The following is a 25,272-nucleotide window of genomic DNA, read 5'->3' on the forward strand; positions in this document are numbered from 1 at the left end:
ACCTACAATACTCTGTCAAGCTTTCTGCTTTGAAGGTGTTTGAAAACAGGTTTATTAGTATGGTTTTGTTTTTCCTTTTTTAAGTTCTTTTTGGAGGGAAGCTTACTTCTTCATATTTTTATGCTGCTGGTGTTTGATCATTACTGTTTTTCTGACTTGAACATAACTTCAACTTTTCAAAAGATCTTCTTTGAATGGTCTTTTATCCTGCGGTGTAGCTGTGTTTTACATTTCTCAAGTTGTCTGAGTAGTATTATGATTTTGATCTGAGTCTTTCTCTTAGCTTTTCTGAAAACAAGTGGAAGAGGATCTTAGCGCTTTACTTTTCTAGTATATTATCCATAAAGCTACTCAAGATTTTATATATGCCCTTAGTTTCACTTGTGTTAGCAAGCTGTCTTTACATTATGCTGTAAATTTGTGATATTTGCCTTGGTAGAATACCCCTCGTCTGTCTTTATGACCTTTTCTTCTGTGCAGGCATTTCAAGTAGCTGCCTACACTCTTTGCTTTTCTATCAGGAATTTGCAGGGCATATTCCTGGTTTATGTCTTTGTGCTTTTAGCAGTTTAGGGTTTCCTGTTTTCTTAAAAAATAATTAAAATTTGGGTTTCTGCAAATCCACGTGAAGTGGACAAGTGTAGGATTGAAGCAAACTGAAATCATCTACCATCATTAATCTGATAATAGTCACCAAGCAAAGGCGTTGATGTTTCACTGTAGTCACTTAGGCAGGAGTATGTGTGTATCCATACACGAAAATAATAATACTGCTATGAATATCTGTTCAGATCCAGTGGTCTATGGAAGAGTAATGTTCTCAGAGCTCTGAATTTCTTTTTTGTCTTATATTGCTGTCATTTTTATGGTACATAAACCTGTTACATGCTCAAATTCTTCTTTTAGGTTTTTTTATTCCTGGTTTTCCAAAACTACTGAGGTTTCAAGAACATCACGACAAAATACTGAAAAAGTTTTTGTCCAAACTTAAGCAGCATTTGGTAAGTAGTTACAGCACAATAAATGGAATACTATTTTACAGCTTGCTGCCTTATTTTTAGTCTCTATTTAAAAAGTTCTTATAAGAGGAGTTGATGGTCCTTATAAAATTTGGACAGAGTAGTATTTTCTCAAAGGTAAATGTTGCACAGCATCTCTTCTAATGCTCTTAAACAAGAAATAACACTTCATTTTTTATTAATTTTGTCTGTATTTGTTCCAAACAAAGAATAATGGCCATATTTTATTTTTCTAGTGGGAAGAAAATGCTCTCCTATTAGTCATAAAGAATTTTCTTTTACAGTCTGGTTAGGTCTGCAAGAATCCTTCTCCATATCTTAAACAGTAGTGTAAAAACTGCTCAGCTGCAGCAACATCTTCAAAGAGATCACTTTGAAGAGAGCTGTTTACAAACATTACCTTCCCAGGACTATATTATTTTCTGTTTTGGTGTTTTTATCTCCCTAAGAAAAAAAAAACAAATTTGAGAACAACCTAGCACCTTGGCAGTGATAAATAGCATCTAATGTGTGCCTCATGTCTTGTAAACTAGAATTTAATATCTTTTTTAACAACATGCTGTAATACTAGCTCATAACATTGAATTAGGCAAATCTGGTTTAAAAAAAAATAAAAAATGTTAGGAGGTCAAGCCCAAATTAGTCCTAGAAGACAATCTTGTACTTTTTTAAAAGAAAAAATCCTTTAGCAAATCCTTGCAAAAATTTTAACAACAACAAAAAACAGCAGTTCTGTAACTGACTTGGCTCTGAAATGGAAGTTGTAATTTTAATTTTTAAAGCACACGATAATGATTCTTATCAAAAAATGTTGTAGTACTCTGATTTTTGAGATTTTCATGTTTCAGGAACAAAATATATAGCAATCCCAAGAAGATTGGTTGATAATGTATATGAGTGCTGAAAGGCCTGTATACTAACTGCAAATGCAAAAATAATTTCATATGATTGAGGTGATACAGATTATGGCTGGCATAATATCTGGTTTTGTATATTGCTTATATATTCATTATTGCTGCATTTAATAATACAGAAGAACTTTTTTTTTGTTCGTTTGTGAATATTTTTAAAACTTTTGTGTTTTTTACAGGACTCACAGGAGATGTCCACTAGCTTTTACACAACAAAATGGTTTTTCCAATGTTTCCTTGATCGTGTGAGTATACTTTCCATTTTCTACATCTTCTATTTCTAATCCAGGGTTGGGACAGACTGTTTTCACACTGTTGCTTGGTTCTTTCATTGCAGACCCCCTTTACATTAAGCCTCAGGTTATGGGATATCTACATACTTGAAGGAGAGCGGGTTCTCACTGCTATGTCATACACAATTATGAAGCTACATAGAAGTAAGAAATCTCTCAAATATTTGAATGCTAAACATACATTCATCTGGTTTCATTCTTATTTTGTGTAGCCTTTGTGTTAAAATCTTAGTTTCCTGTTTGCTTTATGCTATTTTTTACAAGCGTCTTTCTCTCCTCATGAAAAAATAGAGCAAAACCTTTCTTTTATTAATGTGTGATTGCTAAAGAAAAATTGTATTATCTTGGCAGCAGGCTTCTAGATGGTGTTACACTTGCCTAAAAATCGTAATTATGTTAAATGATAAGACAAGTACAGTTGAGCATAGGACTTTAAAAACTTAAATATTTTTTTGTATTCGTATTTGAATGCAAGTAACTCAGAGAAATAAAATACCTATTACAGAAAGAAAGTTAATTAAACATCGACATAGGTTGAGCTGTGGTGCTGATTAAAAAATGGGAAAAAAATAATCTAGTTCCATGGTTTAGAAATGGCTTGCTAGCCACTACAGGATTTCATTTAATAAAATAGTGCTAAAAGAATCTAGAAAAGGTGATGTCTTGTGCCCATAAATACCTGAAACTCTATCAGCAAACAATTCAGCAGTGAAGAATCATCAGTGTATATCTAATTTTTATACTGATTTTTGTCCAAGAACGTCATTAAAATTCAGCTTTTCTGTAGGTTGGATGGCCTTTTCTTCCATATCTTGCCTACAGGGAAAATAAGATAGGACTTTTGAGCAGAATTGTCCAAAGCATTTATGCCTGCATGGCTTCCCATAGTGATTTAGCACATTAAGCTCCAATTTTGAAGATCCGTGTTACCTTCTAAATATTCTTGGGCATTTCTCAGGAGACCTTGTAGCTCAAGTTTGACAAAGTCCTGTGGGACTTTGGCTTTTTATTTCACAGAGAGTCATGTAAATTCAGAGGTCAACATGGAGCTCTTTGCAGAATTGGAGTTTTGTTTGCTAGCTTATCCTCCTTAAACTGTAGTAACGCTGCATCATTGTCTCGCTGCAGTGTGTTCATTAGGATGTTCATAAACAGCTTTGAAAAACATTATATTTCTTAATTGTACTTTGAACAGCTAAACATTTGGGGGCAAATTGTTAGGCTTAGCATTTTGATTTATTGTCTTTATTTGCAAATAGACATCTGCTTGAAATTTTTCTGTGTTCGCTGTTCTTCTTATGGGAAGACCTGAGCAAAACTTCTGGGTGGAGGTTTGCTTTCTTAGCAAGTACGTAGCAACTTCCTCCATGATCAAAACACCAAGAGTTATTTTATGGCAACAGAGGAGAGGTGAGAGGACTTGCATAAAAGTTGACAGAAGATGGATTCTGATCTATTTTCCGGTCTTTACTTGTATTATCTACCATTAAAAACATTGAATGTATGGCTGTGCAATCCAAGTTCCATTGTGTAATACATGTCAAGAGAATTTTTATTACAGTGGCAAAAGCATTTTTGATGGTTTGTGTATAGAAGTTTAGCATTCTGGAACTTTTGATGGCATATGTAGGCTTAAAGTAACAGTATGGATATGGGGTTACAGCCTAGCAAGCAAAATATGTTTGTGTGGGAAACATGGCCTTACAACTATGTAAAAGGGGGAGAAAATCTGATAACTGTAAAATGACTTTCAAAATATAACCTGTATTAATTGAAGCAGCAAAAAATGCCCAACGCATTGGTACTAAAGTGTGAACTGCCACCATCATTTCATTCGAAGTTTAATTCAGTTGTGAATCAGAATACCTTAAATGTCAATTTTTAAACTGTTTTACTGCTTTCAAACCTTTCAAACAGAGATGATGTATATTGTAAAGGTCTATGCCAGTGTTGTGTAAGTCAGGGATGCAGGCTGGAAAATGAAGACCTGAAACTATTGGATATAACTTAAGCAGGATAAAGGCAGATGACTTGCATTTAGTTGTGTGAAGATGCCCCTTTTTGGGAAACGTTGTTTCTAGCAGAGAATGATTAGTAGAAAGCACTTACATTTAAAGTTGCAAGTGAATTTCTGATGCATTCTATAGATTTTTTAATGTAGAATTCTATTTCCTGCTTAACTAATAAGCCTTTTCATTCTACTTTGACAACAAGAACATCTAATATTTTACGTACATTTCTGAAGTTTAATGTTCATAATCACAAGGTATTTTTGTTCATAATACTATTTTCTTCTTGTAGAGCATCTGATGAAATTACAAATGGAAGAGCTTGTAGAATTTCTGCAGGAGACTCTAGCTAAGGATTTCTTCTATGAAGATGACTTTGTAATAGAGCAGCTCCAAAATTCTATATCAGAATTGAAACGAGCGAAACTGGATTTACCAGTAGCTGGTAAGATACTTGTACACCTACACTTTTAGATACTTGGAGCTTTTCACACGGTGCCCATCTTAAAAATGCTAATTCATGATGTTAAAGACTATGGAAACAGTTGTCTCTTCATCACTGCATAGTTATTTCTGCCAAAATATTTTACCATTTAAAATCAACACTCTTCATTTTATGAGTTTGCTTTTTTTGCTAATGGCAAAGCACTTTAAAACACACCAGGTTCTAATAATTTTATTAATTTGGTTTTATGAAATGGAAATATCCGTAAGATAGAAGATTAAATATCAGGGTTTCCAACTGTTTGAAGCAACACTGTTGTCTGAGAATACAAATTGTTTTGTAGCTTGAATAGTAGGTATGGAACAAATGTCAGGCCAAATAGTTTCTTCTATCGGTCCAATCCATTTTTTAGAATTCTTTGCAGGTGATACACCTTCTGGGTGTTCAGCTTAATTATTTTCTTCATTTCTTCTTAGCCTTTGTGTTCATGCATTTCAGTTGCAGAGCAGAGACTGTAGTTTCTCAGGACACTACATAAGATGTGTCTATAGGGTCTCTTCTTCCTGTTGAGAGATTATTTTCTATTACTGCCCTCACAATATTTAAATTAAATTTTCTTGTGATTATTCTTAGTTCTTTTTTTATCCTTGCTCATTTGTAAAATAGTATGTGAGAAAGAAACATGCCTTAAAATTTTAAAAAATATGGCAAAAATGGCCTTAACATAACTTTATTAAGTTGTTATGGTTAGCTTACAGAAGTTCAGAAATGTCAGAACAAAGGTTGCCTATGGAGTCTTGTTGTGATAGTGTAATCGTGAAGCTCTTCCATTTTAGAACTTCATTTTCCTGTTCCTCTAGGAACAGGAAACTGTTCTCGTATTTGTATACACTCATTTATTGCATGTAGTATTGGGCTGTTTCAGGGCTCCTCATCACAAATAGGTACCTGTTCTAGTTCTAAAGCATGCAGTCAGACGCCTTGTGTGTCTGTTTCCCATCATCTTGGCTTCTTGTCCCAGTTTCTCTTGCTCCTATTCTTATGTTTTTCCCTCATTCTGACATTTCTCACAGCACACTTTATCCCACCCACCATAGGTCTAAGTCTTGTTCTCACTTACCTCATCTGCTCAGTTTTCTTGTTCCTTGTAATGCACACACTCCATGTCCAGTTAGTCTGCAGCTCTTTTCCTCATTACTGCTTGTGCTGCTTCTTCCTCTTTCTAATCACAGTTATATTCCCATCCTGCTTTCTCCTCATCCTTTTTCCCCAAGCTAGGTTGCAACATTTTCTTATTCTTCAGAGCAAGTTGCTCTTTTCAGCACCACTCTTCAGTTGTCTGCTTTGGCAGACATCTTGTCTCAGCTGATGCTTCATCACGGTGACTGGCGGTGGATAAATATGTTAATAGACAACTTTGTCTTTTAGCATCAATTCCACTTCATCATGCTAGAAGAAGATAGGATCATCAGAGTGCTCCGTTACATTTTAAATACTGTGTTATCCGTGATTGTGTGTGAAGATTTTTTGCCCCCTTTCAGAAACTCAATGTATTTGTAGTTGGGTAGGTTTTTTGTGGATGTGGTAAAGCAAATTTTACCAGTGGGGAGTTTATTTTCCACTTGAAAAGTGGAAAAAGCGTGGTACTGAAAGAATTATGAAACATTTTGTAGTTTGATATGTTTGAATGAATTAATGCTTTTTTTTTTTCCACCCTGGAAAATCACATATATGCAACTTGTGTTGAGAGTTTCTGTGGCAAATACAGAATTTACTGTAAATTTTCTTGAAAGAAAAAAATGAAGGCTGTTCCAGACTGACTTATGTCTTAAGGCTTTTCTTGTGAGAGAAGGCAAAAAGTCTTCAAGTGAAGTTATGTTTGAGAGTACTCCTAGATCTTGAAACAATTAAAGGAGGCTGTACCTGACATTAAGAGCCACAAAGTGGTTATCTTGCAATGCAGTAACAGAAAGTGTGAGGCACAGGGAGTTGTCTTGTGGAAACAAAAAACAGAATTTAGTGAATGCATCTTCTTGACATGGAGTGCAAGTTGTGTGGTTTCATATTTTGTACGTCTAGGAGTGACTCTTGATGTGACTAGCTGGCAAGACAGTAATTGTTTTAATCCTTATCAGTTCGTTCTTTTAGAAAGCTAAAGCAATGTCCGTGTCAAAACATGTCTTCTTTTCCAACATGAGTGAGGAAGGTTGAGTATTAAAATACAAATAAGAAAAACAAAGCCAAAGTAAAGTATATTTTGGTGCTGGATGAGGAAGTGAGGCTTTTTCTTTTTCATTTCAAAGTAGCCTGGGAAAGCCTCTCTGTGTGGTATATTTTTGCCAGGGGTAAGTGGGAACATTACTTAACCTTTCACAAAATAAATATGAAATGCCTTTATCCTAATCCGTGGAAATCTAGCTGATTTGTCTGCTGTTATCTGTAGTTGAGTGAGGCTGTCTCATTTGTTCTTCATATGAATTTCACAAGCCTTTGATTTTTTTTTTTTTACTGTTCATTTTGGTTTTACTAATCACTGTCTTCAGGCAGTAATATTTTTCTGCAGGTTCTCAGCATTCTCTAGACATTCAGCTTCAGCTTTGTTTATGTGTACGTCTGATTACTCTCTCTTCTACCTTGAGTGTCTTTACTATTTTTCTTTTAGTTTCACATAAAACTTATGAAACCATTATACATCATGAAGTAATACATACACAAAAAATCAAACTGTTCATTTAAGTATCCTTTGTAGCTTGAGAAAATAATGTTTATTTTAGTTTTCTCAGCTGAAATCAGAGCACTACTTCCTGTCTTGTACTTTTTTGCACTGAGCAATAATTACACCTTTAATAATTAAGAATTAAAGTAAAAATTAATGTTAGAAAAAAAAAATCTTCATCTTACAGTTGCATTAGTATCAGTCATCCAGGAATAGCAGTGAGCTAATTGAGCTCTGTGGAATTTTCCATCTGGCATCCTTTGTTAGGCTGTATAGATTTTCCTGCCCTAGTAGGGTAAACCGTGGTAGGATATTAAGAGGTAATAATTTTTGTGTTGCTTTAAAGTGGAAGTCTGCTTATGTCTAACGTAGCTTTCTCTGGCTTGCTTCTTCCATGGAGGGAAAGGACTTGATTCAACACTTTCTCACCGATAAAGCCAATAAAATGCTCAGCCAGAACATTTGACATTCCAGGGGCACAGTTGAATTGATCATGCTAATTTTGGATGTCAGCTAAATGGCTTTGCCAGTATTAGGACTATTTTGCATAAACCAGACCACAGATTTTTATGCCTTTCTGTAGTAATTTCTGGTGTAAGTGCTGTCCAGAATAGGATAGCCTGTACCGAGTGGCTGCAAGCTTCAAAGGATGGCTCATAACTTAAATACTGTTCTCAAAACCCAAGGTAGGCATCCATGTTTCAGTGACTATATGGAAACCTCAGAGTGTATGGATAAATGTGCTGCTTGTTGTCGAGTCCTCAGAGGGCCACGATGTGACAGCTATATGTAGAAACGGTCCTATAAGGTACTTCTCCTCGAGTTTTTTTAGTAGAAAAAAAACAACAGATTTTCTAGGTTGACTGGAACATTATGAAGGGTGGTACCAAAGCAGGCTCTTGAGCAGCACAGTCATATAAACCTGTATGGTTTAGGATTTACATCTTCTCAAGTAGCTAGATCTGACACAGAGTGGCCAATCTCTTCCTTAATTCAAGGACAGTGAAAAGAATTTCATTGGTAGATGCCATTGTTTCTCTTTTTTTCTTTTGTTGGTTCAGATACTTTCCTTGTCCAAGATCTTGAAATGCTCACCCACGTTTTGATTTAAGATGTCCTGAAGGACAGAGAGATCCTGGGTCTTTTTATTTTTTAACTGAAAGTTAAATAGACCATATAGCAATGGAGAAGGCCTTAAATTTGAGGCGCAAGACCTGGTTTAAAGAAATATTGCCAAATTTGAAAGCTGCCATTGTCCTTTTGCTGAACTTAGTGCATGGTAACACCTCCTTTAAACCCTCAGTTCTTTTAGTTCTCCCAGTCTTTCCTGTATTTAGGGACAACTAGCAAAATCTGAATCTTTTATTTGTCATAATTTTTTAAATGTATACCTGCTATTTTTCTTTAAAGGTATATTTTAGTAAATTTTTATGAATACCTTTTATTAAAATCTTTATCTATTTTAAATACTCTTTGGTACTCAAATAATGTCTGTTTTCTGCTCTTAATACATATTTTGATGGCCAAAATAATGCAAATATGTAAGTCAGCTTGACTTTGTTTCTGATGGTGTATCTCTTTGGGTTGTGTTTTATTTCAGAGGAACTTTGGATTTTTCACTTGTACTTGAAGAATACACAAGTAGCTATTTCATACCACGTGCTTTGCATTTTAATCAACTAATTTTTCTGCCTTGTTTCTTGTGTGTTATGACTTTTACAAGATTATGAAGGAAATTGGCCTATGAAATTATACTAATACATATTATTTTCAACCGTTTTAGACATTGGCTTTGCATCATTTCAAAATCTTTACTGCTTAAAACTTGCATGCTTTTGTTGAATAAGATCCAGATAGTTACATTGGTTATTTTTCACAGCCTTAGCTTGAACTGAATTTTCAAGAAAGTTTATTTTATGGAAGAAATGTGGAGATAGGGATATAAATGAAAAAAAATGAAAAGTGGTTAATTTTAGAATTTATTTATTTTTTTACAAAGACCACTTACAGACTTACAGCTAGTTACCCGTAGCTTCAGACCGATGACCAAATTTGTTATATTTTTCTATTGTTTCACTAAATGCAGATGTTTATAAAGCAAGGTTTTGTTATTGTCAGTATTACAAAAGTATTACACAGCAGCAGAAAGACAAAGAGTGTATTTTGCTCTACCATCATCAAGTTGTCAAGCAAGGTTTCATTTCAGTATCTCCTCCCTGGCATATAAAGGAGGAGGAAGAGAGAGTGACTTTCAGGCAGCAGCTTGAGCTTCTTGTGCAGACACTTAAATTTCTTTAAAATTCTCTTGGACTTGTAAACAGAACAAGTAAGATGGGAAGTCACTGATGGAAAATAAACACAAAATATCAAGATGTCATTTTAAGAGTTGTTTTTATGACCATTACCATCCTTGAAAACTGTGTTAGAACAGTCAGAGTGCATGTATTCTGGTCCTGAAATTAAGGACTAGACTGTTATTCACCAGAGAGAGCACTTAAAGCACTTTACTCCAATTATATGTCTGCTATTCAATGCATGAGGCTGTTAGTGCCTCCTGGAGCAATTATCTGTAAAAGTCTTGTAGTTGGGATCGACTTCCACTGGGTGGTGACCAAGACTTGCTAGAGCAGGAGTAAGTGAGTAGACTAAAACTTTCTTTAATATCACTTGAATTTTTTATCTTTTGGTCAACAGTCAGATCTGCTGATATTTGCTTTGCTCCTTGTCATGTCAGGTAATATGTTTATCAGCAGAAAACGAGCACCTAATTGTTCTTTCTTCATTTAAATTCTCTTGCTCTACTTCCATTTCTCTCCTTTCTCCCCCATTTTTCTTTGTTTCTTTTTCTCTCGTACTTTTTTCTCTTTTCTTTGTTGTTTGCTTATTTATACAATATTACATCCAATCAACTAAATCACAACCTTTCTTTTAAAAGAAAAACATAAAATCCTATGGTACCAGCTCTACATATTCTAACATAAGCTGTTACAAGCTTTCCCAAAGGACACATATAACTTAACTCTGTCTAGGAAGCTGTTTTGTTGAAGGAAGCTGAGAAAAGATGCAGTTGGGCATTTTCTGATGGCCCAGTTAGCTTCGGAAGACAACGGCACATTCAATGATTGTTGAGGTTGCTGCCAAAACTCTCACCAGCTGAACTGAACATCTTTGTCTTAAATCCTAGTTGGAAGTGCTTTTAAACCTTGTGTGTAAACATCGTAGATTGTGTAGAAGATTACTTGTCCCAGGAATACATTTTGTAGGACTCAGAAGTTCCTCCCTTGTTATTTCTTCAGACAGGAAGGTATGCCCAGAAAGTGAAGTAGCTCAGACTTAGGGCCAACAGCACAAACAGGTTCAATTTAATGGCCTTGAAAACATACAAATAAAATTTCTGCGTGCTCAGATCTGAGAAATTCGACCAATGAGTTGAGCTGATGTAGTAAAGATGATGGCTAAGAGCTGCATGAGAGGCTTCAGGCAGAGCTGGAGTGGAAGATGGGTAGATAAAAGATACGCAGCTTGTTAGAAGAATCAGTGTTTTTGCATGCTTCTCTGGCAAGCTATTTATGTACCTCTTACTAGTAGAGATGTTTGTTGTGATTTAGTTTCTTCTGTTTGCTTTTGAATTGTGGTTTCTTTTCCTTTGCTTCTTGCTTTTATTCCTTTTTTCTTTCTTTTCTTGCCAGCATGCAACATCACGGTTTTCTTCATATTCTCGCTAATAGCAGGCTGCTTGAAGCATTCACAGGCATAGTCTGCATGCTAGTTTGTGCACTTGAGAAGCATTAACATGCATGCTGATGGATTTTTATTTTCTACCTCCTTAGTTTTGTGGACTTCTTTGAACTTTATGAGTTTTCATCTGTTTTTAAATAATAAAGTACTTTGATAGCTCCACGGGAAGTGTCAGCTCTGTAGATGTGTCTATATGTATTTGTATATTAAAATTGGAATTAAATATGCTTTTTTTGCAGTTTTAAAACAAATAGGTTTTACTCTAGGAGGTGACCAGTTTGGGGGGATGTCTTTGTGCTCAGCGCTGTGGATCCTTGTTACAACTCCTTTCCTTCCAGTGTTTGTTATGGCAGGAGGTGATGAGAGCTGAAGAATTTTTTGGAACAGAACTAGGCGTGTGCTTTGTAGCTTGGATTAATAAACAAATATCTCTAGCAATGTGGCCTTTCCTAAAGTTTGATGCAAATGTGGTTGATTAAGCAAGCTGTGTCAGTTGTTTCAGACCAAGGTCAAGTTAAAACAAATTCAGTGGAAGCCTTGCGGATAAGATTTAGAGCTGTATTTCTTCTTTTCCTCACTGACTCTCCTTCCACACATACACATTGTTCCATATTTTTGCTTCCTGTGAAAGCACCAAGCTCCAATATTACTGGCCTGTAAAAAGCTGGAGGTCTGGTATGATGCTGTTAGAATGCAAAGGTTTGCTTCTACATGAACTATGGTTGGCTTGGAACTCTTTGCTTATTGCTCAGTGCATGAATTAATTCCAAGTTTGAACAGTTTCACAGCAGACATGGCAAGGCTTCTCTGATACTCATTTTACACCTGTAATTCATTTTACACCTGTAATTCATATTACAGCAATACATTGTCGAAATAGCATGGAGCACATGAGTTGTAGTGTTCTTTTACCCTCAAATGGGAAGGAAAGATGACAGAAAGCAATCTTCAAAGCAGCCTAGATAGAATTCAATAAGAATGTCTGCACTGTTCTCACTTGGGTTTTATTAGAGCTTAAGGGTAATTAAGAAACCTTAAATGTATGAAATTAAAGAAACAAAAAACTCCAGCAAACCCCACCTTTATTGTACGACCAAGTATATTTCAAAGGATCTCATATTGCTCTGTGTGCATTTCTTAAAGAGTAAAGGCTGAAGGAAAGGAAATCCATTCATGGGTTTAACGTCTTTATGACAAAGAAGGAAGCATTGCAGGCACTAGAGGATCTGGTCTTGTCTTCATTTTTTTTTTCCCCATATAGCTTGAATACTTGTATTACAAGCATGGAATTAAAATAATACATTTTTTTCTAAAACATTTATGACACACAAGGACAGAAATTAAATAATTTACAGATGTTGAGGAGACATTTTCTTATATCATCCCATAACTACCACGATAACCTGGAGGTTATGTGTGATTCATGATTAGCAGTATATAAACGCTGCATTCTGTTTAATTCAAATGACAAATTTTTGTTATATACTTTCGATATTGTTTTTTAATTCAGACTTCATGATGTGCAAGTCTGCAAGTCCATGCTCCAGATTTTAGCCTGGTCTCTGAATCACGAGGCCCCACCGAGACTGAGAATAAACCACGAAGCTTGTAATTTTAAGACCCACTCACTGGTGCCTGATGCTAAGGCCCTACCCCACCATAAGGCCCCACCCAGCATAGCCTGCTGCTCTGTCTTGCATATCTTCTTCATCACTGAGTAAAGAATGCCAAGTGTACAATCCTGCAGGATGATTTAACTTGTGGAAGCACACATTTGGGGGCAAGTAGTTGGGGAGGGGGCTTAGCATGGGTAACTTTGTTTGCTGAGGCATAGCAAGGTGGACAATGAACACCCTCAGTGTAAGAGAAGAGGTTTAAATATCTAAATAATTGTATGATCATAACTGATGAGTAGGGAAAAATGAGTGGAAGGTTTTTTTCTGCAGAAAACGAGTAGGTTGGATTTATTATATGTAAACTGAGGTTTCTGAAGTTGTTAATTTCTAAAGGAAAGGGTGCATTTCCATATGACCTCTGGCCTCCTGTGAAGACTGTGAATATCAAGAAAAGGGTAGTTTAATTGTTTGGCAAACCCAGGCTGTGTGTAGTGGTTTTTTTAAAGTACTTTTTATTTAGTTATCTTGTCATGACACACAGCACTGTTGTATTTCTCTCTGCTGTCTTCCTGCTATGTCCTAGCTGGCACAAACTGTAAGTTTTCATTTAGTTTATATAGCAACTGATCCGTGATGGTAGTTTGTTATGCTGTTGTAATAAATAACACTGACCTTGGCTGCTGGCTTTCCTCTGTGTACCTCTAGCACGAACCAGTCATCAAAGATTGAACTCGTACTATTGACTGTAAAAATGAACATGGCTTTCTTCTCATTGCAGCGCTCACACCAGGGATAGAGACGTTTATATGTATTCACCATGTGAGCCCATATAGACACTTAAAGGGAATTTTAATTACAAATACCTCGAAAAAGTGAGGCTAACTTTAAAATCTTCAAGATCTTAACTAACCTTAAGATCTTTGGTGATGAAGGAAGATTTTACAGTTCTGGTCTTTTAGGAAGAAGCAGGAATTAAAATTGTTTTATGGCTGTTTTATATATTTTTTATTTTGTGTAACATTTAAGAATAGCCATTTCCTTTTTTTCTACATACAGTAGGACCTTTACTTAATAGACTGATAAATAGTTGGATTTGTTTGGCTGTGCTGACTTTATAAGTTTTTTTTTAATTGTTTTTCTGGAAATACAGAACATCAAATAAATAAAATGTAGATTAATAAATTTAATGAGAAGTATGTGACCTTTTCAATACATAATGGGAGAAATGAGTGGATTACACAAAGTCACATGCAAGAAGATGGTGGTAAAAGACAATGGCTAAGAAGATGAAGGACGTTGAGTGCTAAGGGGAGACTGGTGTGGAAAATTCAATGTAAATTTTTCTGTAAATAAAATTCAGCAATGAAACACTTCTTTATACTTTCTGTAGTGGCACTGTGGGCTGTTCTCAATCTCCGTTTAATTGATGTTTAGCACTGGCTGTTGTGATGTGTTGAGCTCAAAATGGGAGAGCTTGCCAGTTGTATCCTGGTTCTGTAACTTGAACGCTCATTTGAAATCATGATATAGACAATTTCAGCATTAGCTACTTAAGTTGTTCTATAGCTGATAGAAAGCTGAACTGAAAAAATGGTGATTCTGTGTAGAGTCTTCTTGTTACAGTGTCACTTTCTAATACAGAGAATGACATCCCCTAAGCAGGGGCTGAGGAAGAACAAGGGCATGACTGCAGATGTTAATGGGAAGCAGCACTCAAAAAAGAAGTGAGAGAAAGTTCAGAGATGTCTGCTAGAGAGGTTGCACATGTGAGGGCAGAGCAGATAGCATGGCTTGCCAGCAGTGAACAGCAAAAGATGACTGAATGGAAGGTGGTGGATTGGAAGAGGGATATCAGAAAGGATCTTTAAAGCAGAGAAAGTAGTTTATTTACTGTGATGAGGACAGTGCAAGGAGAGATACGTACGGAGTAGGTAAGGTAGCCAAAATACCATCTAGGAAAATGATTATTTTTTTCTCCTCATCAGCAAAGTCAATGAGGAAAAGCTTGGCAAGATCGTATCGGCTGAAGAGAGGAAGACTAGAGTAACTGGTTGAGATGAGAGCCTAAACAAATTCTTTGTTAAAATACAGAAAAACCTTTGAGATCTTTGACAGAATGGTTATCCAGAGAGAGGCTTGGATAATTTAGTTATTTTTGCTTGCATGACCAATAGATCAAAGATGATTTCTATACACATGTGAATTTGTTATTACTGTTCTTTCTTTAGGTAAAGAAGATGAATTTCCAAAGAAGCCGTTGGGGCAAATTCCATCAGGACCTCAGCCTGCTATGCCTAATTCCACTCCAATGCTTAATGGACAGAACAGCACTGGTACACAAACAGTGAGAAGGACAGAGAGGAGACCATCCTCTGGAGAAGAACCGGAAAGTTCACCAAATAACCGAAAAAGAATTAATTCACTGGAAAAACAACCTTCCTTAAAACAGCAGAAGTCCCGACCGATAGACACGCAGAGTATACAGTCTAAAACTGAGGTAGATGCTAGAAGAAAGCCTCAACCCATGGGGCAAGACAACTCAAGGCAATATGATAATGCAGCTGCTAACCAAAATTCTAACGCTATTTCAAATACAAGAAGGGAATTTGTACCTAAGTGGAATAAACCATCCGATATCAAAATAATGGAAAAGACTATGAAACTTACTGCAGAGGTGAAAGGAAGGCCAATAAATCATTCAGTTTCAGGCTCACCACCAGGTTCTGCAGAAACACAGCCTTTGAATGTAAAGCAAAAGATGAGGGTTTTGGATGCTGATGAAGGTAAGCGTGGGTCTAATGCGTCACAGTATGATAATGTTCCAGAAGCTGATATTGAGAATGAGAATTTTGTTGAAGAGATGCTTGAGAGAGCTCATCCACAGAGTCCAAGGCATGTAGCATATTCAAATAGTCCAAGAAAACAAGCTGATAAAATACCCGCTCCATTAAAATTATCCAACAATTATACCTTCACTTCCCAACCCAGATCACCAAAATACTCCTTGCCCTCTGATGGACCACCTCATGGACTGAATGTAAAACAGCCACTGCCATCTTATAATAATCCACCTACTTACCATGGAAATTCTCCAAAGCACGTTTCCAGTATAGGCAATACAAGTTCCATACCTCTGCACTACCACGGGAATCGAACCAGCCCTTCTGGTAGGCCATATGGTTCTTTTATTTCAGCAGATTACTCTCCAGATAAATTACAAGTGAACTCGTATCCTGCCAATCGCCAAAATCCTCTCTCCCCAGCCCCTGCTCGGATAGAAGTAGCCCCTGTCGATGCCTATACCAACAACCTGAGGTCCCCCCCAGGTGTCAAATTCATAATCCCTCCTGTGGACTATTTACCAGAAGATAGAAAGTGGCCCGATGCTGCGTATATTTATAGACACGAACCGTACAGGCAGCCCTGGAACCAAGACATTAACACGGGTCACTTGGATAACTTCCAGAAATACCAGCATTTTCAGGCAACACCGTTTCAAGACCACGCTTTTCCTGCTGTTTCTGTGGACGGTCCAATAAGATACAGGACTTCACCAAACTTTGAAGAGCATGGTTCACCACAATACCAATATTCAGGTCCATCAGCTCAAGCCCAACACTACCGAAATCGAAACGATGGATTGTCTATGCATGAGTCTGTGCTTCTCTGAGAATCTGTCTGTACTTACTAAAGTGGCAAGAACCAAACTCAGTTATGCATTACTGTGTTAGCAGTAGTCCACCTCATTTCCTCTATGAAATGTGGACAATTCACATGACTCTGTCAAAAACAACACTATTTCAAAGATGTTTCAGGCTTTCACTGAAGGCTAGTTGAGTTTTTAGACTTGCATCGAAGCTCTTGAAAGTGATCTGATGCACATAGCCGTAGCAATAGCAATAAGATCATATACACAGGATAGCTAATACTGTCATTTTCCCTCAAATTTAAATAACTCGTGTTATGATCTTTCTGCCTAAAACCTAACACATTTACAGGTTTTATTTTTGACTGACATTGTTAATGCACTGTATAGATGTGTGGGTGCGTGTGTGCGAGTGTGCACTTACACGAATGCATATGAAAAAGAGCTAAAGAGTTTAAATGTAAATTGCATTTAACTTTGGGCAAAGCTTGTGAAGTACTTTTATTTCATATTAATTTTTCTTTATAATTTATTTGAGAAGCCATTCATTTTGAATGGGATTTTCTGTCATTGTTATACAGCTGCCTCAGTATCCCAGTATCTGTTCTGGGCAGGGGAGATACTTTGGGATTATTAATTTAAATTTATGTGAGAGTTAATTTCCTCTCCTTTGACTACTGTTCGTCATTTTCCTCAGCAGGAAGGAGCAGGCAGGCAAAAGCAGAAAGCCAAAAATGTCTTTATAATCTGGCTAAGAAATGGTGCTGAAAATTCAGGGCAGTCTCCAGTTTCGTAGGTGAATTGAAAGCGGAGAGTTTTTACCTTTGCACCCAAACCTACCGTCAGAATGTCTGAAATCTGCAAAACGTTGGGGCACGGTGGGAGCAAGGCCAGATCCAGAAATGGTGCTGCACCCTTCACTTTTTGCCACGCCGTGCTGTCAAGCTAAACAAATTGGTTGCAAGGCCAAATCTCACAGGTATCAGAACTCCCATCTCCTTGACGCTCTTGAGAAGTACACGCAGGAGGCTGAGACTTGGTCGTGACTTGATATTCCCTGAGCCGTGCGCGTATGCAGCGTCCCTTCCTTTAAGCTTTGTCATGTCAATTCCGTTTTGGTTTTGCCCTTTTTTTCCCCAAAGAGCCAGCAGGTTCGTGCCTGCGATAGGGCACGTGCTGCTGTGCCTTCAGGCTGCTGAGAGACTGTTTGTTTTTTTTACACTAAAACCATCCTGACTGTTAATAGGAAGCTTAGACTCCAGGTAATGTATTTTTAATTAGCGTTTGCAGCCTTTTTTTTTTTTTTTTTTTTTTTTTTTACTTTGTTTGCTTTTCCTTTCATTGACTGTGAAATGGGGGTGACAAAAATGAACTGGGAGGTGACAAAACCGCAGGTTGAAGTGGCACGCAGAGGATGCAGCCTTGTGAGCTGCCGGGGACCACGCAGGCAGTGCGGGATGCGCTGACCTCTCCTTGAAACCAAGGGGACCGGAGGCGGGTAAGGATCTCGCCAGAAGAGGTCCTTGGAGTGCTTAGCAGAGAGATTTTCTAATCCTTAAGTACCTAGCATCGGTAGCAACATCGGTTCTGGATGGATTCGAAGGTTGTCCTGTTCTCTTTTGTAAGATTTGTTAACTGAAAATGTAGAAATGGATTTTATTTTATTTTCCTTTAAAGAATGAGCTTTAGTGCCTCTTATTGCTGCAGGTTGGCTCTGTAAGTTTTAAGGTACAGAAGTAAAACAATTTTTACAAATGGAAGTAACATTTACTTATTATATTTCAAAAACCTTTTTTTTTTGTTTTGTGTATATGATGTGTCTGATGTAATTTTTAATGAACTGGGCAATTTTATATTTGAAGAGTCGCAAACTGCAGCGAAGTAACAGTAGCAAAGCACTACACTGAAACTCTAAAATTGTGAAGATAAATATGACTTGGGCTTACCTTAGTTCTGCTTGCTTACAGCAGCTTAGAAATGTATGTACATAATATCGTGGCGCAGTGTAATAATCGCAGTGTTTAACGATGGTTCTGTAATTCGTAACAAGGCTGTACAATTCATTTGTGCAAGCAACACAAAGCTCTAAAATATGTATCAGCATTAGTAAATACTGTAGATTTTTATATATAAAAAATATATACACATTATTTTCTTATGTCATCTGCAACAGTTTTATAACTGTGTATCCTATTTTGATGTGACTGTATTTTTAACGTTAAAATAATAATAATTAAGCCTCTGTTGTTTTGTCTTTATTTTTCGTTGTCTAATTAGCTCAAAACTGCACAAATGGTTGTTCATAATTGTGTCTCGATATATCTACATGTCCAATTTGAGTTGTTTATATATATTTATTTTTTGACTAAGCAGTGGGGATACGGGCTGTACAGTGCTTTTGCACTGCTACAGAAGTAGCAAGGTTATTGATTATAGTTGACCACACCGCTAAACATGACCCTGTCGCTTTGTGAAAGCTAGGAATATAAATTGTGGTGATGATTTTCTGGTTTTGTTCCAATAACCTCACCCAGTACCAATTCCAAAGAAGAGGATTGGTATTGTATAGTTCCTTAAAAACAGCCTCGTGCCCCAAGCCTGCAGAGCAAAGCACGCTTTGGTTTCCATCGAACAGGACAAACCCAACTCAAGGCAGTGCCAGACTGAAATCCGTGCGTCGTGCCGGTAAGAAGCACCCTCGCTGCGGGGTGCAGTGAGACACAGCCGTGCCAGTGTCTTGCTGGAGGAGGGAATCATCCCGGCGTAATGGATTAGATACCCTCCAAAGAGCTCTTCTGTCACTGCTTGCTTTGATCTGAAAACAGTCAAGCAGGAAGTATCAACATAAAATACTTTTTTTTTTCCTTTTTTTTTTCTTTTCTTTTTTTTCCCCACGGTTTCTTAATAATTTTCTAGAATTTGCCTGCTTTGAGCTGTACAAATTGTAGGTTTTTTGTGGAAGGTAGCCGTCATGGCCCTCCTTACGGGCAGTGAGACAATTTCAGGGTAGGGGTTCGGAGAGTGAGTTATCTCCACTACCACAAAGAACACAGCAGACTAAATGAGGATAGATGTCTAACCTCTGCATGGCAGAAAATAAGTGAGATTAATCAGAATATAACAGCAAAAGGAAATCACATCAGTCGTACGCTGTGAACTTCTGTGCTTGCTTTTCCTTTGACACTAGATTAAATCTGAAGCCTTCACTGCTGGAATGTACAGGAGACTGAAATCCTTCAAATTGTTGGGGCCCTGGGAAAAAGACAGGAAGGATTGCAGCTATCACTGCTACTCCCAGCCTTTTCCATGAATGGGATTTGATTATGTGATCAAAACCGCTTCTCTCTAATCAAAGCACGCACGCTACAAGCGAGGACAGAAGTCTTCCTGCTCCTGCTGAGACCCGCGGGAAGATTCTTGTCTGACGTCAGCTTCGGTGATGAATTTGGATCTAAGCATCATCATCACTCAGGCATCCGAGGAAGAGAATATGACTTCGGGAAAATGATCTTAATCTTTCCCTCTCCCCGGATCCAGCTGTGGCCTGTCTGTACCGCTTCAGGGAAGGTGACACAGAGGAAAGAGAAAACTCCTTTAGCCAGAAGTCTATTAAGGAGAGTATTCCCTCCTAATCCCCGCTGATGATTACCCAAAGCCTCAAAGCATGATATTCTTCGCAATTGTTTGAGAATGATCAGATCAATGCAGGCAATTCTTTTCTTTTTTTTTTTTTTTTTCCCCTAGGGCCATAAGGGAAGGTCTTTCACACATGTAAATGTTGCCTGCCTCCATAACACCTGCCAGCAGGATTAATCCCTAACCGGAAAGCAATTCCTCGCTACAACTAGAAGTTGCAATACGAATACTAAGGGATTTCAGAAATCTCGGAGGTTGCAGACAAGGACTAGCTTACTGCTAGTCGGATACACCTTTGTCATAAACCGCTCGCTAGCTCCAAAATTAGATGCAAGGAGTAAACAATTTGGAAATGTTGAAAAACAGCGCAGCCTTCCAGTGTGGAGAAGCAAATCCAAAGATTCCCCGAGGTGCGTACGCATTTTCCAAGGAGATTTCTCTCAAGAATCCTATCCTGAATTTCACATCACACTCCGATATGACTTTGAAATGGACTTGCAAATTACAGACTTTTTTTTTTAATCTCCCCCTTGGGTGGCATTACATTGCGTGCACAAAGAGGAATGCCATTTAAAATATGCCATCAGACGCCCACCGTTTCATCTCCAGCAGAGTACATTCTGCTGTCGGTACTTCAGTGAGAGGAAAATATAATCTTTTTCTTTTTTTTTTTTTGTAGCCCTTCATATTTTATTTTCATTTTTTTTGCAGAGCTCTGTGAATGTAGCATAGTTATAGCTCAACAGTTACTTAACCGAGTACTGTTAGGTTGCTCTTTAGATGATGTGAAGTTATTGCATAGTTTGCAGCTCATTTTTTTTTTTCCTTTTGGGGGTTTTGAGACAATCCAAATGCTTTTAATGGCAGAGTTGCAATGAGGAGATGAGTAGGCCAGCAAGTGCAACCAGGGGTATAATTGTGGTCACTAGATTTAGCCTTTAAATGGCTGCCAGATGTGGTGTAGGGGAAGGTGACACTGTTTTCTGGTCCTTGTGCCAAGAGGACTTCTTTCAGCATCCCTCTGCCGAGCGATGTGAGTCTCCCAGCAAACGCCGCCTGCCTTGGTGCTCACAGAGGTAACGTGCTAGCAGAAAATCAATGGCGATTTGAGAAGATCTGGGAAAGAAGAGTTCAGAATAATCCGAAAATGAACCTAACTTCTTCTGGCTTTTCTTTTCAGGGGGACGGGGAGGGGGTGTGTTTGTTTTACTGAAGATTTTATTGTCAGCCTTGTCAAGGTGAGCTGTGCTCGATGCTTCTGTCTCTTTCCTTGCTCTGATAATGTGCCAGCTCTTGTTTTCCTGAGGTTTTGTGATGCCTTTTTGCTGCTGTTCATCGGGAACATGATAAAGCAGTTAATAACAGAGGTTGCTGTTTGCCTCTTTGGCTTTGCCTCTCTCTAGACAATGTGCAAATTAAAACAAATCAGTTATCTGCTCAATATCATACTTGGTCAGAAATTCTCCAGGATTTTTTTTTTTTTTTTTTTTTTTTTTTGACAGAAAGCAATTTAATTTAGCAATTGGTGAAGGACACAATAGTGTAGAGGCACTTGCATGGTCTCGGCCATCCAAAGCCGTGGGTTGCTTCTGCTCAGTATCAAGCAACAAAGGCGATCTTACACGCAGGACCGATCAAGCGTTTTTGCACAATGCTGGATCGTGCCACAGAAACGTGCCAGCTCAGACTGGCAGCAGGTCAGATGTAGCTACAACATGCTTGGTTTGGTTAGGTAAATGCCTCCTTGTTTCCTGATAATGCAGCGCTTTTGTCAGATTTTTCTCCTTGAAATGAGTCGGAGAGCTGGAGCTGGTGCTGTGAACCAGGACGGCCGTGCTCCCGTCCTCACTTAAGAAGACTGCAAGTGAAACTTTCTCATTCAAACCATCCAAACTTGGAGCATTTTCCAGTTTAACAGTATCTTCTGGAATCATCTTTGGTGTTATCCCTTAGGAAAAAAGACCACACTATTTTTTGTAACAGAGAAAAGAGCCCTGTTAGATGATGTACTCCAATCTATGCCTTCATTTGAAGCCTACCCCTTCCCAGATGTTTCCCCCAAAGATAACTCTGACAGCATGGGCTGTGCATCCCTGGGAGTGGCACCAAAATCAGTGAGCGATCTGCGTACTGCCACCAGGTATGTCGTGAGGCATTTTTAGGCAGGTTGGCACCCAGCTATTAAAAAGGGGTTTTGCAATATGGCTAAGTGGAAAGCTTTACTGCCTGAAGAGTCTGCTTGAATCCAGCAGTAATGGGTGGTTTTTGTATTAAAGATCACAAAGCTTTAAAGCAAACGGTCTGGATTTTCAAAGGCGGTGATACTTAGCTGCCTTCCTTTTTGGAATGGGGTTGGATTTCTGTGTAAAGTCCTTTCCTAATAACCCCTGGGCTTTCTTTCTCTGAGAGTCTAACCATGTCCAGGCTGAAGTGTGTTATGGAGAACCCGCACTCTCAGGGGAGGAGGAGTTGATCTGTTCTGGGAGTCAACAGTTCCCAAGTTACTGGGCATGTGCTCAGTAAAAGTAACATAGAACGAACTGGGTATCTTTTTAAAAAATATGTTTTTTGAAAAATAATAATAAAAAAGGCTATAAAAGAGTCCTGTTGCCCTCAGTCTTCCCTAGAGGCAACGCACTGGTCAACTTCCAAAGCAAGTAACCGTGTTAGATCATCTTTATTGAATGTGAACTAATACTTCTGCCATCAGGCAGCCTTTGTTTGTTCAAACTTTCTGTCTGTAACTCCTGACACCCTTCACAGCTCTGTCCCCTTCTGTTCCCCAGGTTTTACAGTGTCAGATCATTTCCCTCGCAGTTATTTCAGCTCCAGCAAATACATTTTCTTTCCAATTCTTATGTCACCTCATCGTGGGCTCCCTGCCCTGTATCAACTCATTGTGTTCTCCACTCCATCTCAAAGTCTGTTCTCAGGTTGCAGTGCTTCAAATAAATCACTAAAAAATATATAAAAAAATAAAATAAACAATTTTGAGATCACAAAACAGAAAATTAGTGCATATGTGTATAAAAAAAAAACAATCAAAAATGCTTTTTGAAGGCCTCCCTGGTGGCTGTGCTGTGCTTTGCAGTATGCAGCACCCATGTCACATCTCCTTGGTCTGAGGGACTAGGACATGAAGTGGCTCACTGAGCTTTTCCCTAGGCAATAGCTGGTGTATTTTTTGCATTTTTTATTGTTTTTGAAACCTGGAAGTTTTTGCCCCTCATTGGAGGGCTTTGTGCTGGCCAACACATAGGAACAAGCCAACCTTTATTGGTCAGCTGGGCTCAGTGCTCTTTGCATATATTTCATCACACACAGCGACCAAAGGAAGAAAGAGCAGGCTCTTAATCACAGAATTAGTGAATTGCAGCTACCCAAAGTCATTTGTAGTTGCTGGAGTCCGCCCATTGTTCAAAGCTGCCCCTTTTTGATGCTGTAAATTGTAATTTTGCTATGTAACGTGTAAAAAATGTAGCGTTAACCTCAGGTGTTCTCTTTCCAGTAGTTACCCAGCCAGGTTGGCAGCACCCGGCCTGCCTCCAGCAGTTGTTTCACTGATGTGCTCAGTTTCTGCTGAGCCCACCCAGGCTCACAGCGGGTGAAACGCGCCCCTCGCCTCCTGGGAGTGTTCACAGCTCCTCCTGGGTGATGTCTGTGGGGTTTTGTTTGGCTTTTGGTTTTGGGGCCATACTCAAGAAAGCGTTGAGTTTTCACGCTTCTCCTCTCCCACTTCTCCATGCTCTGTTCAGGTCACACCAAACACTGATGAAGAGGGGAAGAGCATAAATTCTCCTCGGTTTAAGCATCTGCAGAGTCAGCCCACTGGAAGTTGTGCAGTCTGTCTGCTCCCCGCGGAGAAAAGTCCCGATGGCACAACTTTCAGCAGGGAAGAAAATAGTTTTGCTCTTTAAATGCCATTATGGAGGGAAAAAAAAAGCAGCACAATTTCAGTGAACAGTGTCACTCTAGGCACGCATTTATCATTGTAAACGTTATGTCTGAAATGCTTGGAAATGCTTTCAGAACTCGTGATTTTGGGCATATAAGCAGATCACAATTGTTGTAACCCCTCTGTTACTCTCCATAGGGTTGGTCAGGTGATATTTTTCCCTTTTCATTTAAGTGGTTCCTTACTGAGGCCTTCGAGTTCTGAAATAACATTTCATGCCACCTTGATAATTACTTGATTATTAACTCTAAAGGCAGACTCCCTTGCCTGCCTCCCCCTTTAGAAGTGAATCATGTTCTGATATTTAGAATGACCCTATGCAGAGACCTCAAATTTCCTTTCCAGCTGGACTAATGGGGCTTGTAGGAGGGAAGCCAAGCTTCCCCGACTTCTAATTATCATCAGATTGGATTAATAAAAGAAAATTGCCTAACTACCAATCCAAGGATGGAGAGTTAGGTGTACCTTTAAAAATGCTTTCGTGTCAGCCGCTGACAAAGTAGTTGAACTATTTTATTTTTTAATTGCCTTTGCTAGCTAGTCCTCCGAGTACCTTATGCAGAAGGATTTGTCCTTGTGTGCACCGTTTGCTGGAGGGGAGTTCAGCAAATCTTAGTCGATAAGTTGGCCGCCCCAGTGGATGTCTCCAGAGGTAAACTTTCAGGCTGTGCTTCCATCTACGAGCCTCAGCCGCGAGCTGGGGAGGTCGCTGGGTGGCTATAAGTAATTTTTTAAGGGTTTTCTATTCAGAGTAAGGAAGGTGAACTGCCTGAACTCCTGTCCTGCAATTCTTTTCTCTTTCTCTGTAAGCAATGCGGTAGCAGTCAATTGTCATGGGGTTGGAATTGTTTCCAGCCATAAAGCAAACACTCAAAGCTTATGCAGTGCTGAAGGAGCACTCTCCATGACAGTACTCCTCTGAGGAAGTTGGGTCTAATTATTTTAAATGACTGAAGCAGGTCAAAGAGCTCGTGTCCAACTTTTCAAGTGACTTAGCACCTGCTATTCTTCATAGAATTTGAGGAGCCAAGGTCCAAATTACTTATGAAGGCAAGGAAGAAATCCTATCTTTATATCCTTGGCATTTAACAGATGCTCAGTTTTGCCATTAGCCTGCAGATGAGTCACTTCACAAAACCTCCCCAGCCTGCATCTTCTGCCCAATGCTTATTTTCTGGTATTGTTTAGACCAAAACACCGCTATCTTTTTATTTGTAGCTCTGTGTGTTAATGGTGGTGACTCTTAGGGAGAAGTTCCCCCTTTGCTTTTTTTGCCTTTGCTGGGAAA

The 25,272-nt window shown here is 38.4% G+C and overlaps 1 protein-coding gene across 6 annotated transcripts in view; it reads left to right on the forward strand.

Annotated features, from left to right (window-relative positions):
• The window catches only part of USP6NL (USP6 N-terminal like), a 118,647-nt gene extending 99,996 nt beyond the window's left edge, over positions 1-18,651 (forward strand). For all 6 annotated transcript variants that reach the window (XM_084517727.1, XM_084517730.1, XM_084517728.1 and 3 more), the window contains 5 exons: positions 907-1,001; positions 2,110-2,175; positions 2,268-2,367; positions 4,525-4,677; positions 14,976-18,651. In XM_084517727.1, coding sequence (XP_084373853.1) covers positions 907-1,001; positions 2,110-2,175; positions 2,268-2,367; positions 4,525-4,677; positions 14,976-16,417 — 1,856 coding nt within the window. In that variant the 3' untranslated portion in view covers positions 16,418-18,651. The remainder of the gene's footprint in view (positions 1-906; positions 1,002-2,109; positions 2,176-2,267; positions 2,368-4,524; positions 4,678-14,975) is intronic.
• The last annotated feature ends 6,621 nt before the right edge of the window (positions 18,652-25,272 follow it).

Source organism: Aythya ferina (genome assembly GCF_964211825.1).
Source record: "Aythya ferina genome assembly, chromosome: 1".
NCBI classification, from domain to species: domain Eukaryota; kingdom Metazoa; phylum Chordata; class Aves; order Anseriformes; family Anatidae; genus Aythya; species Aythya ferina.